This window comes from Bos indicus, chromosome 13, assembly GCF_029378745.1.
Source record: "Bos indicus isolate NIAB-ARS_2022 breed Sahiwal x Tharparkar chromosome 13, NIAB-ARS_B.indTharparkar_mat_pri_1.0, whole genome shotgun sequence".
Taxonomy (NCBI): Eukaryota; Metazoa; Chordata; class Mammalia; order Artiodactyla; family Bovidae; genus Bos; species Bos indicus.
The window spans coordinates 70,884,158-70,899,969 of NC_091772.1; the positions used below are offsets into that span (position 1 = coordinate 70,884,158).

Consider the following 15,812-nt stretch of genomic DNA (forward strand, 5'->3'; position numbering starts at 1 on the left):
CCACCTCTCTCTGCCAGGCATAGCTGCCATCTTGGTGGGTTTACAGGTTTAAGCCTTTTCTGGAGAGGTCCTCCCGCCTCTGGCTCCTGTTCTCTCTCCATCCATCCGTACCTGCCAGACGACACAACCTCTCTGGGAGGGTCCCTCACTCCCCAGGATGTCCAAGCCTGCCAGGGGCACAAGGCATCCTGCTGGGTCTTCCCTAAGTCTGCTAGGCTGCTTCCCCATCTGCTCTCAGCCACACAGTCTTGCCCCAAAGGCTCAAACTCTTTCTATCTGGATGCAAGATTTACAAGACATCCTGGGGAAGTTGCTTTAGAGGCGGTTAGCTGCAAAGCAGTCTCAGAGAGAGTATTATGGCCCAAATCCTGTCGCTGCGGCAAGGCCCTGATATAAAGAGTTGCCAGAGAGCTCAAATCCAGTGTTCTTGGATAACCTGAAGGGAAGGGATGGGGTGGGAGCTTCACGAGGGCGGGGAGATACGTGTACCTATGGCGGATTCATGTTGATATATGGCAGAAACCAACACAATATTGTAAAGCAATTATTGTCCTTTTTTTCTTTTTTTTAAGGATTGCCAGGGAGATAACAATAGAGTTTGAACATGAAGTACAAAGGTAGAAACGAAAGGATGGAGTTGTGCCTGCCAGCCTCTCAAGCCAGGAGCCCTGCTGGAAATGAATTCACTTTCTCTGCTGACCCTGGCCAAGACTGAGCCTGGCGGTGCACGGGCTCATCCTTATTACTTCACAGATGAGGAAACTAAGGCTCTTAAAGGCTGAATGATTTGCCAGAGTTCCCTAGTTTTTTACACAAGGGCTTGTCCCAAAGCCCTTCTCCCTGGGGACAAAGGAGAAGGGCTCGGCATGGGCAAGACAGTGAATCTGGGTCAGCCCAAGGGGTTAAGACCAGCTCAGGGCTGCCTGGCTGACCTTCAGAGCATCGACTCTAAGCTTCAGTCTGGGTGCTGCTAGCTTCCTACTGGGCTCAGTTCGCTGAGTGCAGCCTGGAGGCCTGGCTGAGCAGGGGCAGGGACCGGGGAAGCACTCTCTCAGCGATAGTGGGTTAGTCGTTTAGGTGAAATGTTAAATAGCTAGTCACTTGTCCACTGCAGTCCCAAGTTATCCCACTTCAGAAAAACACCAAACTCTAATCGCAGAAGTTTTACTTTATTTTTTTCAGTGGAAGCATCCCTGGCCTCTACCCACAGGCTGGGCTTCCCAGGTGATGTAGTGGTAAAGAACCCGCCTGCCAATGCAAGAGACATGAGAGACATGGGTTTGATCCCTAGGTCGGGAAGATCCCCTGGAGGGGAGCATGGCAACCCATTCCAGTATTCTTGCCTGGAGAATCCCATGGACCGAGGAGACTGGTGGGCTACAGTCCATGGGGTCTCAGAGGTTTTACCTTGTATTTTTCAATGGACACATCCCTGGCCTCTACCCACCAGATGCCAGTAAGCCCTCACACCCAGTGGTGACAACCAAATACATTTCCAGATATTGTCAAATGTCTCCTGGGGGCGGGGTGTCAAAAGAACTGAACATTTACTGAGCCTCGACTTCTGTGCACCAACGACGGTCCAAGGAGGGTCAAGACGTTTTGTTGGATTATTTGTGTAAAGTTTTAAAACCTGAAGTACAGTTGATTTACAATGCTGTGTTAGTTTTTGCTGTACAGCAAACCATTCAGATTTATATATTCTTTTCCAGACTCTTTTCCATTATAGTTTTTTACAAGATTCTGAATATAGTTCCCTGTGCTAGATAGTAGGATCTTGTTGTTGTTTGTCTGTTTTATATACAGTAGTTTGTATCTGCTAATCCCAAACTCCTAATTACCTCTACATCTGTGCTGCCCACGATGACAGCCACTGAGCCACACGTGGTTATGGAGCACTTGAAATGTGTCTAGGATGATAGAGGAACTGAATTTTAAAATTTGTCTCCATGAATTTAAATTTTAACACTGGAACACTGTAAAGTATGTTTACTTGTTAAACACAATGTTTATCTTTTTAGGATTAGATTTCATTTTTAACTGCTTAAAGTTTAGCATCTGAATTGCAAAGTGCAGTAAGTGTAAAATTCACACCAGATTTCAAAGGCTTAGTGCTAAAAAAAAAAAAGTAACATATCTTTTATTAATAATTTTAAAATATTGATTACATGTTAAAATGATAATACTTTGTAGACACTGGGTTAGTTAAAATACATTAAAGTGAATGTCACCTGTTAATTTTTACTTTAACAAATAATTTTAATTTTTTAATAGGCTATGTTATTTATTTAGGTCATGCCCTGAGGCATATGGGATCTTAGTTCCCTGACTAGGGATTGAACCTGTGTCCCCTGCAGTGGAAGTGTGGTCTTAACCACTGGATCCCTAGGGAAGTCCCCATTTTTTACTTTTTAAAAATCTGACTCTAGAAAATTTCAAAGTACATATGTAACTGAGATCTGCATCTCTTGAACACAGTGTAATTCTGGAGGTTTTCAACAGGAGGGTGCTTTTGTCCCCAGGGGATATTTGATTGTGTCTGGCAATAAACTTGGTTGTGCTACTTGGGTAATCAAGTGCTCCTGGCATCTAACGAGTAGAGACCAGGGATTTGCTAAACATCCTACAATGCACAGAACAGCCTCCCACAACCAAGAACTACCTTTCCCCAAATGTCGCTAGTGCTGAGGTTGAGAAACCCTACCCTAGAGCGTGAATCCCTTGAAGCAAAGACCAGTAAGTTAGACCTGAAGAGCGAGTGGAAGCCGTCACACACAGTTCTCACCGTGAACTCTGGCCAGGGGTGTCGGTATCCCTGCTCTGCCCCATGAAGCAAATGGAGCCCAGAGAAGAACAATGCCCAGATCCCCGGGGCAGAAAGTGGCCGAGCTGAGCCCTGCACTCACTCTGAAGGCCAGCCTGTCTCCCACTCCACAAACAGGTGCCACAGACCTCTGAGCTGGTGCTGATGTGAAGAGGCTGCTTTTGTTTACAGTCTAACGTTCCCATCACTCAGACCTGGTCGGTTATTATTCACATCAGCCGTTATTGCTACCAGGGGATGAGCATTAACAAAAACTCCCTTTGAAAGGGACAGCCTGCTCCAAGAGAAACACTCTTGGACACCTCACCCATCAAATGAAACCGAGAAAGGCATGGAAATAAATGGAAAGCAATGAAATAAACCTGTCAGAGAGGGAGCATTCAGATGTCTCAGGAGGCAAGAGGTAAAACAAATGTGCCTGATACGGGGTTGGCGCTGTTTAAAGAAAACATTACGGGACTGCTGACTTGAAAAGGGCCCGGAGAACAATGGCCCGGCAGAAAGGGAGCTGCCCGCATGCCCGGGAGAAGTGCTGCTTCGTGGTAAGTTGGGTGTGGGCACGTGGTAGGAGCCACTCTCCTTTCACTAGCACCAGGCATCTGTCCGCAACTGCCACCTCCCTCGGGGCAAGAGTGAGACTCGCCAAAAACAGGATGTGAGAGGGGACTGACATTTGACGAAGGCCGAGAGAGCAGGGCACTCTGGAGAGTCACCGAACGTAATCTTGAATATGACTCTGCAGGAGGTATGACAATTGGTTTTGCAAGTTAAACAAGGCTGTGCAACTTGCTTAAGGTCACATAACTAGGGAGTGGCTGAGATGACATTCTGGGGGTGTTGATGGTGACACATTGGGCTGTGGGTTGATGGCAGACACAGAGGTGGGGACAGGAGTTGGCTGTCATGAGTGCGGTGGAGGCTCTGCCCAGATCTCTTTTCCTGGGCTGGTGCACTAATCCCCAGCTGCTTAAGATGGAGGTGCTGGCTGCTAAGGTACCCCCTTCCCTGCAGACTGCCATCAGGCCAAGGGAAGTCGCCCCCCAACCCCCACCAGGACACAGACAGTGGCTGACTGACAGCAGCACAGATGCTGGCCCCTGCCATGGAGTAGGGGCACCCCTGTGATACAGTCCACACTCCAGAGCCCCTGTGGGCTCAGCTGACACAGCCTCCACATCCTCCGTTGGCTTCTTGCCCTGCCCTCACCTTCTTTCTTCTGAGAATACTCATCAATGACTAATCTGCACAAGAATCCCCCATCTTAGGCTCTGTCCAGGGAAACTCAGCCTAAGACAATCACCAACAGCAGAGTTTCTGAGCCTGGGAAGCGGGTAAACAGAAGTGGACCATGGGCTCCTGGATGGCTGGATTCTTGTCATCTCTGCCTCATATATTCCCCTTCCCACCATGACAAACTGACCAGCCAGGGACTAGTAGAGAGGAAGCCACTGTCTTGGCAACAACTTGGAGAGAGGTGCCAGGTAAAAGATCTGAAATCTCCAAAGAAACCTTGGTCGACCAGACAGCGCCCCCGCAGTAGAGATCTCTCTGTTGGGAGGGTCTCTTCTGTGTCTGGGGCCCCATGATGGGCATTAGCCTCTGATAGGCTCTGCATCATGATCTCTGAAGAGTTCATATGAAATGAGAGTGAACTATCATGAGTTAGAGGGAAAAGGCTGGTATTTACTTCAAACAAATATCTACTCTAGACTGGGGTGTTCCCATAGCGGCCTTTTTCACATTTACTATCTTATTTTTTCTCAGGATACAGTTCCAGAAGCCTGTGTGTGCAAACTCTATAAGAAAATGGTGCTCCCCAAAACGGAAGCATTATTATTCTAACTTAACAGATAGGAGGGGTGGGACTCATCATACTCAAGTGACTTGTCCAAGACAAATAGCAGACAGGGAGTCATAGCCAGATCTATTCATTTCCTAAGCACAGACATGTTAAGCCAATTCTCCCCCAACCTCAGATCATAGCTCAGTTATCTCTTCTCCTGGGAATCATCCCCCAAACTTGAGGTGTACTTGTTGGTTTATTTTGAATACCACACGGCTCTTCTTTGTAGCAAGACTCACACTTGCCACTGTATACGCATTTGTGTAGTTTTTATTTTTTTTTTGTGGTGGTGGGGGGGATTAATGGTTCTTTCCCCTCCCGCAAAGGCACAGGAATATGCTTTCTTTTGTTCACCACTGAATACCTCAATGCCTAGAACAGTGCCTGGCACACAGTAGGTACTTTGTAAGCATTAGTAGAATGGGTGAATGGATGAGTTAGATAGATGGATGGACGGATGGATGGAGGTAGGGATGGAAGGATGGGGAGGGGGCAGGGGGATGGCTGGGTGGGAGATGCATGGGTTGGGTGGATGGGCTGCCAGTTCCTCTCTGGTGCACCTAGCTTGGAGGGACCATTGAGCATGGGCTGCTCTTTACTCCCTTCCCCCCTCCCCAGCCCAGGGCTCTGGTGATCACCTGTGGTGAGGAGGCAGAGTGGAGTCCCCGGGGTCACCTGGGCGCTGCCCATTGGTGCTGACCACAAGGAAGCCAGTCCCCAGGCAGCATGCAGAAGAGAAGGAGAGAAAGAAACACACATGAACACGTGCGGCACGGTGAGCAAAACTGTAATTCTTGTGGCTCTGAAGAGCTCACACTAAACAGCAAAAGAACATCATGATCTAACAAAACAGGGCCTGAAATAGATCTTTAGAAATGAAACAAGGATACGAGTCCCCATTTGTCAAGCACCCACAACATGCCAGGGACTCTGCCAGGTACCTCACATACAATGTTTCTAAGACTTAGAACAACCCAGAAAGGTCAGCGTTATTATAAATGTGCCATCACCTTTCCACCCAGACACCTTCTCCCCACCTTCTCAGTAAACGGTACCACTACCCATGTGGCTATGCCGTCTACAAACCTGGGGTCATCCTTTCTCTCTCTTTTGTACTGACCTCCAACTTCTGATCACTTGGCATGCCTTATTAACTTTACTCTAGAAAAGGTTTTGAAGTTTTCCCCTTGCCACCAATTCAAGCCAGGTTCCTGTTTCACTTGGGTTACTGAAGCAGCCCCCCTGCTGGACTTCCTGCCTCCAGTCCTGTTTCCTTTCAGACTATTCTCCATCCTTCAGCTGAAATGCACCAGTGACCCTGTTGTGCTCCAGGTAAACCTCAAATCCCTTAACCCAGTTCCTGCCCCTCCAGGCTCTCCCCACTCCCACTCAAACACAGTAAACTCTGCCTCAAACACAGTAAACTCCTTTTCATCATCAACCGTGCCCCCTGCCCCACCTTCTTGTCAGGAGGCCTTACCTAGGAGGCTCACTTGGTGTGGAAATACCCACTTCCTGCCTCTTCACCTGGATGAAGACTGTTCATCCTCTAAGTGTCAGCTCAGAACTCCTCTCTGGGAGTCTCACTGTACAAGGGTCAGAAGCCCCTCCTCTGTCTCCCCTAACACCCTGGTTGTCCCTTCTCCAAGCAATAGCCTCGCTGTACTTTAAGTGGCTGCCTCCCCTGCAATTCTGAGTCTCCTGCAATTCTGAAGGCAGTCACTGGCTCATTTCTAGTGTCCTGGTGTGACTTTGCACTGGAGCTAGCACATAGTAGGCACTCAGTGACTATGTCGAATAAATGAATGGAGGAAGGAAGGATCGATCAGACAGTTGATATAACTTGCTGAAGGTCACAGGACTCTGAACTGGCAGAGGCAGTACTCTGGTTTGTATGACTTTAATGTTTTGTCCTTTTAAATTCACTTTTTGCTTCTCTAAAGAATATGCTACAAAAAGGAAGAAGGTGTCCTACGCTTGGTCAAAGGCTGCACATATTTCTCTAGTGATCCATCAACAAGACTGTATAAAGTTCTTACGCAAAATGGAGAGAGGGGCAGGACATCCCAGACCGACTGATAAACAGGAAATACATAACTTCACAAATCTGCACAAATGGCAAACTTTACCAACAACTGTGAAATACTACAAAATATAACCACCAGTTAACAGAAATGATAATATATGTATACCTATAGCTGATTCACTTTGTGGTACAGCAGAAACTAATCCCACATGGTAGAGCAACTATATTCCAGTAAAAATTAAAAAAAAATAAAATAGTAATCAGGATATCCCTCCCTCAAAGGTTTGGGAAACTTCACCATTCTCAAACCATATTCTAAGTCCAAATTCAGAAAACGAAAGCTGGTAGGCCAAATCTGGCCACCCACTGTTTTCTGTGTGTCCAATGGCTAAGAATAGTTTTTACATTTTTTAATGGCCGGGGTGGGGGATGGGAAATAAAAGAGGAGCAATGTATTATGACACATGAAAGTTACATAGAAATGAAATCTCAGTGTCTATAAATAAAGTTTTACTGGAACACGGCCATGCTCATTTTACATGTATTATCTATGGCTGCTTTTGTGCCACCATGACAAAGATGAGTAGTGTGACAGGGACCATATGGCCTGAAAAACTGAATGTAATTATCCAGCCTTTTACAAAAAAGTTTGCCAACTCCTGTTTTAAGTGGATATTTTTATTACATTCCCCCCCACAACCTTCTGAGGTGGGTAAGACAAAGACTGTTGGCCTGACATCAGAAAAAGAAACAGAAGGTTGAGAGAAAAGGTGATTCACACGATCCTCTCTGGCCTCTCTGAGCAGCCTCCTACCCGTTCTTCCCTGTATCTATTCTTGTCTTTGCCTCAGTCTCCCTTTTCTGACCCATTTTCTAAGCCGTAATAGGGTGGCCTTTGTGACAAAGGCAGCCCTCTAAGCTCCACCCACAGCTCCCACTATCTCGAGACAATCACAGTTCCACGATACGCCATGGGGCTGATGCAGAGTCCTCGATGTCCTGGCCGTGCTCAGCCCTCTAGCCCCCACTCTCACTGCTCCCAGCCTCCTCTGTTCACACTGGCATTCTAGCCATGGTTCCTTTGCCTCGTCCCATTCAAGCTCAATGGCTACCTCTCTCACCACTAGTCATCTGCATGTACCACTTGCTCAGCTCAGAAGGCTTCCATGTCTCACTGCTAGCCTTGTTCCATACGATAACTGCTACTCCTATTTCAAAGCTTCGTCTCAGTGACTACCTACCTGGGAACCCACACCCTACACTGCCTTATATTTCTCTTCTCTTCCGTTTCTTCTTCTCTTATGTGCTTCCACCACGTCCTGGTTTTACCTTCACCATAGCCCTTATCTTGGTGGATTGACAGAGTTACTACTGGTTGGCTCTCCCACTAGTTACTACTTGTTGAGTGCTTGTTATTAGCCAGGCATGGCTCTGATGCACTAAGTCCATTAGCTCATTAAATTCTTAATTAGACCAATGAAGTTAGTGGTGTTACTGTGATTATTTCATAGATGGGGAAACCGAGACACGCAGCAGTTAAGTACCTTTTCCAGTCTAGAGTCAAAGACTGTTCAAATCTCAAGTTCTTAACCTCTATGGGATGAGGGACCACATATCAATATTAAGTGGCACTCAAAACTAAATGGATAAATGATATTCTAGCTTCAGTTCAGTTCAGTTCAGTCGCTCAGTCATTTCTGACTCTTTGCAACCCTATGAACTGCAGCACGCCAGGCCTCCCTGTCCATCACCTACTCTTGGAGTCCACCCAAACCCATGACTATCGATTTGGTGATACCATCCAACCATCTCATCCTCTGTCATCCCCTTCTCTTCCTGCCCTCAATCTTTCCCAGCATCAGGGTCTTTTCAAATGAGTCAGCTCTTCACATCAGGTGGCCAAAGTATTGGAGTTCCAGCTTCAACATCAGTCCTTCAAATGAACACCCAGGACTGGTCTCCTTTAGGATAGACTGGTTAGATCTCCTTGCAGTCCAAGGGACTCAAAAGACTTCTGCAACACCACAGTTCAAAAGCATCAATTCTTCTGTGCTCAGCTTTCTTTATAGTCCACCTCTCACATCCATACATGACCACTGGAAAAACCACAGCCTTGACTACATGGACCTTTGGTGGCAAAGCAATATCTCTGCTTTTTAATATGCTGTCTAGGTTGGTCATAACTTTCCTTCCAAGGAGTAAGTGTGTTTTAATTTCATGGCTGCAATCACCATCTGCAGTGATTTTGGAGCCCAAAAACATAAAGTCAGCCACTGTTTCCCCATCTATTTGCCATGAAGTGATGGGACCGAATGCCATGATCTTAGTTTTCTGAATGTTGAGCTTTAAGCCAACTTTTTCACTCTCCTCTTTCACTTTCATCAAGAGGCTCTTTAGTTCTTCTTCACTTTCTGCCATAAGGATGGTGTCATCTGCGTATCTGAAGTTGTTGATATTTCTCCCAGCAATCTTGATTCCAACCTGTGCTTCTTCCAACCCAGCGTTTTTCATGATGTATTCTGCATATAAGTTAAATAATGCTATGGTAAGTCACTTAAGTCGTGTCCAACTCTGTGCGACCCCATAGATGGCAGCCCACCGGGCTCCCCCGTGCCTGGGATTCTCCAGGCAAGAACACTGGAGTGGGCTGCCATTTCCTTCTCCAATGCATGAAAGTGAAAAGTGAAAGTGAAGTTGCTCAGTCGTGTCTGACTCTTAGCAACCCCATGGACTGCAGCCTAATAGGTTCCTCCGTCCATGGGATTTTCCAAGCAAGAGTACTGGAGTGGGGTGCCATTGCCTTCTCTGATAAGTTGAATAAGCAGGGTGACAATATACAGCCGTGACATACTCCTTTCCTGATTTGGAACCAGTCCGTTGTTCCATGTCCAGTTCTAACTGTTGCTTCCTGACCTGCATACAGATTTGTCAGGAGGCAGGTCAGGTGGTCTAGTATTCCCATCTCTTCCAGAATTTTCCACAGTTTATTGTGATTCACAGAGTCAAAGGCTTTGGCATAGTCAATAAAGCAGAAATAGATGTTTTTCTGGAACTCTCTTGCTTTTTTGATGATCCAGTGGATGTTGGCAATTTGGTCTCTGGTTCCTCTGCCTTTTCTAAAACCCGCTTGAACATCTGGAATTTCACGGTTCATGTATTGCTGAAGCCTGGTTTGGAGAATTTTAAGCATTACTTTACTAGCGTGTGAGATGAGTGCAATTGTGTGGTAGTTTGAGTATTCCTTGGCATTGCCTTTCTTTGGGATTGGAATGAAAACTGACCTTTTCCAGTCCTGTGGCCACTGCTGAGCTGTCCAAATTTGCTGGCATATTGAGTGTAGCACTTTCACAGCATCATCTTTCAGGATTTGAAATAGCTCAACTGGGATTCCATCACCTCCACTAGCTTTCTTTGTGGTGATGCTTCCTAAGGCCCACTTGACTTCACACTCCACGATGTCTGCCTCTAGGTGAGTGTATTTTTCATTTACTAGCTGTGTCACTTGGAAAATCATACACATTTCTCAGTTTCAATATCTTTACCTATAAAATGGGGGTGAAAAAAATATTGTATTTGGTCAAAAAGTTTGTTCAGGTTTTCTGTACAATGTTATGGAAAAACTTGAACAAACTTTTCAGCTAATCCAAGATCTCATGAAGTTCTTTAAAGGATTAAGTGAAAACCAGTTAAAGCCTTAGTTTGGTTGGCAGACCCAGAGAAACCTCCCTATCCTATGATCCAAGGCTATAACTCTGCCTAGTGGGAATGCTCAGGCTTCCCTGGTGGCTCGGAGGGTAAAGCATCTGCCTGCAATGCAGGAGATCCGGGTTCGATCTCTGGGTCAGGAAGATCCCCTGGAGAAGGAAATGGCAACCCACTCCAGTATCCTTGCCTGGAGAATCCCATGGCCAGAGGAGCCTTGTGGGCTACAGTCCACCAAGTTGCAAAGAGCTGGACACAACTGAGTGACTTCACTTTAACTTTTTAGTGGGAATGCACAGCTACAAGGGGTAGGAACAGAAGTATATCTGGATACTGGGATGGGACAAGGTTTTCCCAGTGGGTGGAGTAGCAGAGGTGATGGATCATTGGTTGTGGCAGGACACAAAAGGAAGAACAATGGGAAAAGGAGTCATGTATTTAGCACTAGAGATAACTGGTATTTACTGGTGCTGCTCCATTTACCCTTAGGCATATGAAAGAATCTCAGTCATCATGAAAGTCGAAGAGACATGAGTCATTTCCAAGAGAGGTATTTAAGATCCAGGTTACCATCTCCATATTTATTCTTCCCCCTCTGAGGCCACTAATATTCTAGATGACATGACAACAAAGAAACCTTTGTGGCATTAAGCTACTGAGATTAAGGTATTCAGTTGTTGTTGCAGCAAAGCCTAGCCTATCCTGACTAATCCAGCAGAACAAAAGACAGAAGTCCCTTGCTTTCTCCTCTATCATCTGGTCCCCCTACGGTATGGCATGTTTGCTGGAAGATTCACAAAACTTCTATCTTTACAGTTTCCAGGGCTTATTCATATGTACACATGCCGGCCATTAACAAAAACACTGAGACCATGTAAAGAAGGAGGAGGTCTGAATCCTGAGTGCCTCAGACTTCCTTTCTGATTATTTTGTCTTCTAAAGCAATGGATGTTGAGTGGAAAGAGATGCTGATGGGATAAAGATGGCACTGGAACAGATAAACTTGAAAATAAATTAATTTTTTGATTTATTAGCTTCAATACACTGTGGAAGTAAATAAAGTAGAGGGCTCCTCGAGGCACCTCACCTTCTGCTCCAGATCCCAGGACTTAGCTTGGATACCACTGAAGACAGGCCAAAGACCCACCATACCCTAAAGGTTCTACCATCAGCTATTACTGGAAAGAGGCATGGGAAGTGTTTAACAAATAGGAGACAGAAGACCCTAACAGTGGCTATTAGAATCTCACCCAGTCTGTATTACGGACAGGATTCAAAATGGTGCCACGGAAATACCATGAGCTTTGGCATTACACCTGAGTGGCAATTCTGAGAGACCTTAAGTTCCTCACTTAATCCATTTGAGCTTACACAGCTTCATTCCTTAAGTCAGGATAATAATGATGACCACTATTCATTTAGTGTGTACTATATGACAAGATTTATTTACTTCTATCATTGCACTGCAGACTCGAGTGAACACACAGCCCTCTCTGACTTGCATTTAACAGGTGGTTAATTTTTGCTAACACCCACAACAATCCATTGAAGAACCATCAGAGAAAGCTCTAATGGAACTTAATTCTTTTTTATTTCTAGTCCTCATCTCTAGCGTCGCCACATTTTCCCCCTTATTTGAGCACCCTGTGATTCTGAGTTCCCCCTGAAATTGCTGGGCCGATGACAAGACGGGGAAAAGTGCCAGAGTCAAAGGTCAGCAAGTGCACGAGGGAAATCTTACACTCAGTCAATGCAAGAACATTATTGCTATGCAGGATCTGACCCCAGCACAATGGCCTGTAGATGAAGAGGTCAAGTGCTCAGAGCCAAGGCCCGCATCATTCCTGTCTGCTCTCAGTTTCCGCATTCTGAATCCAGCCTGAGTCTGTTTGATTCGTATGAGAAGCGACTATGGTTCAGGTTTTGGTTTTCCTTCTTGGGGAAGAGCAGAAAAAGGACATATGCTTAGTAGCTGGGTCTCCAGGTCTCAAAGAAGACCCAGAAGAAGGAAGAAAGGAAGCTCAAACTGGATCATCTATGATGTTCTTGACCTTTTATGCACATTATCCCAAGTAATCAGGGGGAAGAACTAATGATCTTAGGCCTAAAAGTGACTCCTGGAGGCTGTGACCTGTCCAAGGTCAAAGAGGTAAATTTTGGAGTGGGATTTGAATCCAGGTGTCTCTGATTCGGCATTCTTTCAAGCAAGTTCTTGAGGAAGCTTTATATAAAATAGAACCTTCCATACAGAACTGGATCAACAGGGGTGGGGAGGGCAGATCGTGGGTATTTCCTAGCTGATAGTAGACAATGCCTACTTCTTGTTTGGCTTCTCACATCACCTGTGGCAGGTTATTCTTGTAGCTAAAAAAGCCACGGACATATCACTCCCCTCATGGGCCCCAGTCTTAGCATCTGTGAAATGAGGACATCTCACTGGAGAATGGCTATTTATTGTCCCTGCAGGGGCAAGAATCCATTAGGAAGACTGGAGAAAAGGCTGGATGAAATGTTCTACCTCAGGCTTAGGCATTATAAAAAGAAGCCACATTTACAAAAGACTATCACCCCCGCCTCCTGTTGCCCTGGGACAATAGTTTTAGTCCATCATCATCACCCCCATGAGGCAGAAAGGGACTATCTGTGACACTGGCCCCTTATCTCATGCTTCATTATCCTGGAGTTCGGCTTTCAGCACCTACTCTGAGGGGGTTGTTTTAATGGGATCGTTAGAGAGTGTTTACCAGATTAAAACTGTGACTTTCTTCTGCAAAAGCAACTCTGCAAATGGCTTTATGGGTTTCCGGATTTATTTTGTCTCAATGACTCGGCTCAGTTTGCAAATCAAATCAAAGCTGATTTTTCTAACTGCCACTTGGGCGCACCCAGCGGGAGTCTGCGGAGCCAGCTGCACTGCCTTGAAGGCTGGCGCCTGAGCGGGGAGAGAGGTTGCCTGCTGGCAGCCACAGAGGTTCCCATGGGAAGACAGAGGACAAGCAAGGGCTTGATGGAACCCAATCAGGGCAGGGGGAACAAGTCCGAGGAGGCCAAGTTTATTTTCTGGAAGGAGAAAAGGCAGATTCATGTGGCCCCCAAAGACTGAGTGGAAGAAATAAGAGGGAGCCAGTTTGGACCCCTGATATTGAGGCTCCCTGGAACTGAAATGTCCAGTGGTGGGAAATACTCCCTGGGGGAGTAGTGAGGTGTCTGTCATTATAGGTATCCAAGCAGAGCCTGCTTGGTCTTTGCATTAGTGGGGGTTGTAGGCCATGCAGCTGATCCCTACCTCTACCGCTGTTACTCCTATCTCCAGAGACTTGTGCAAGGGGCACCACCTCCTCTGGAGCTACCTAAGAGTCTTCCTGAGGGGAAGGTGAGGGTAAAGGAAGGAAATGCCAAGGACTGATTGTGATGGGGTAGGAAGCAGAAATTCTCGCCTCAAAGCAGAACAACTTGGGAGAAATTTACACTCCACTGGGGATCTAGCCTAGACTTAACTGTCTGACAGCAGACTCTCACTGAGCCTTCTCCCTCTCGCTTTTACACATTTCCTCTAAGAGCCCTCCCTCGATACACCCCAGGCACCCAAAACCCTGCCTCAGGCTCTGCTTCTAGGGAATCTGCCTTAAGACGCTTCCATTCTTCATCTGCTCACTGAAAAATTCCTCTTCCCCACTACGGGCTGAACTCCTGCTCTTATTCCTCTCAATCTGCAGTCAAAGTTAGTAACAGCCAACCCCTGGCAGGAGTGGCCGAGAGGAGCTACCCCACGTCCAAGGAGCGGCGGCTGCATGGGCGCAGGAGGGCCGAGAGGAGCTACTCCACATTCAAGGTCAGGAGGGGCGGCCGTGAGGAGATACCCCTCGTCCAAGGTAAGGAGCAGCAGCTGCGCTTTGCTGGAGCAGCCGTAAAGAGATACCCCATGTCCAAGGTAAGAGAAACCCAAGTAAGATGGTAGGTGCTGCGAGAGGGCATCAGAGGGCAGACACACTGAAACCATATTCACAGAAAACTAGTCAATCTGATCACACGGACCACAGCCTTGTCTAACTCAATGAAACTATGCCATGCCCGTGGGGCCACCCAAGACAGGCGGGTCATAGTGGAGAGGTCTGACAGAATGTGGTCCACTGGAGAAGGGAATGGCAAACCACTTCAGTATTCTTGCCTTGAGAACCCCATGAACAGTATGAAAAGGCAAAATGATGGGATACTGAAAGAAGAACTCCCCAGGTCAGTAGGTGCCCAATATGCTACTGGAGATCAGTAGAGAAATAACTCCAGAAAGAATGAAGGGATGGAGCCAAAGCAAAAACAATACCCAGTTGTGGATGTGACTGGTGATAGAAGCAAGGTCCAATGCTGTAAAGAGCAATATTGCATAGGAACCTGGAATGTCAGGTCCATGAATCAAGGCAAATTGGAAGTGGTCAAACAGGACATGGCAAGAGTGACCATGGACATTCTAGGAATCAGCGAACTAAAAAGGACTGGAATGGGTGAATTTAACTCAGTTCAGTTCAGTCACTCGGTTGTGTCCGACTCTGCGACCCCATGAATTGCAGCACGCCAGGCCTCCCTGTCCATCACCATCTCCAAGAATTTAACTCAGATGATCATTATATCTACTACTGTGGGCAGGATTCCCTTAGGAGAAATGGAGTAGCTGTAATGGTCAACAAAAGAGTACAAAATGCAGTACTGGATGCAATCTCAAAAACGACGGAATGATCTCTGTTTGTCGCCAAGGCAAACCATTCAATATCACAGTAATCCAAGTCTATGCCCTAACCAATAATGCTGAAGAAGCTGAAGTGAAACGGTTCTATGAAGACCTACAAGACCTTTTAGAACTAACACCCAAAAAAAGATGTCCTTTTCATTATAGGGGACTGGAATGCAAAAGTAGGAAGTCAAGAAACTCCTGGACTAACAAGCAAATTTGGCCTTGGAATATGGAATGAAGCAGGGCAAAGGCTAATAGAGTTTTGCCAAGAGAATGCACTGGTCATAGCAAACACCCTCTTCCAACAACACAAGACAGGACTATACACATGGGTATCACCAGATGGTCAACACCAAAATCAGATTGATTATATTCTTTGCAGCCAAAGATAGAGAAGCTCTATACAGTCAGCAAAAACAAGACTGGGAGCTGACTGTGGCTCAGATCATGAACTCCGTATTGCCAAATTCAGACTTAAATTGAAGAAAGTAGGGAAACCACTAGACAATTCAGGTATGACCTAAATCAAATCCCTTATGATTATACAGTGGAAATGAGAAATAGATTTAAGGGACTAGATCTGATAGATAGAGTGCTTGATGAACTATGGAATGAGGTTTGTGACACTGTACAGGAGACAGGGATCAAGACCATCCCCATGGAAAAGAAATGCAAAAAAGCAAAATGGCTG

The 15,812-nt window shown here is 46.2% G+C and overlaps 1 protein-coding gene across 12 annotated transcripts in view; it reads right to left on the minus strand.

Annotated features, from left to right (window-relative positions):
• PTPRT (protein tyrosine phosphatase receptor type T) overlaps positions 1 to 15,812 on the minus strand; it is a 1,149,770-nt gene that overhangs the window by 193,311 nt on the left and 940,647 nt on the right. For 6 of the 12 annotated variants that reach the window (XM_070801694.1, XM_070801702.1, XM_070801701.1 and 3 more), the window contains exon 14: positions 5,306 to 5,362. The exons of the other annotated variants lie outside the window; for them this stretch is intronic. In XM_070801694.1, the coding sequence (XP_070657795.1) occupies positions 5,306 to 5,362 (57 nt within the window). The remainder of the gene's footprint in view (positions 1 to 5,305; positions 5,363 to 15,812) is intronic. 12 annotated transcript variants of the gene reach the window in all.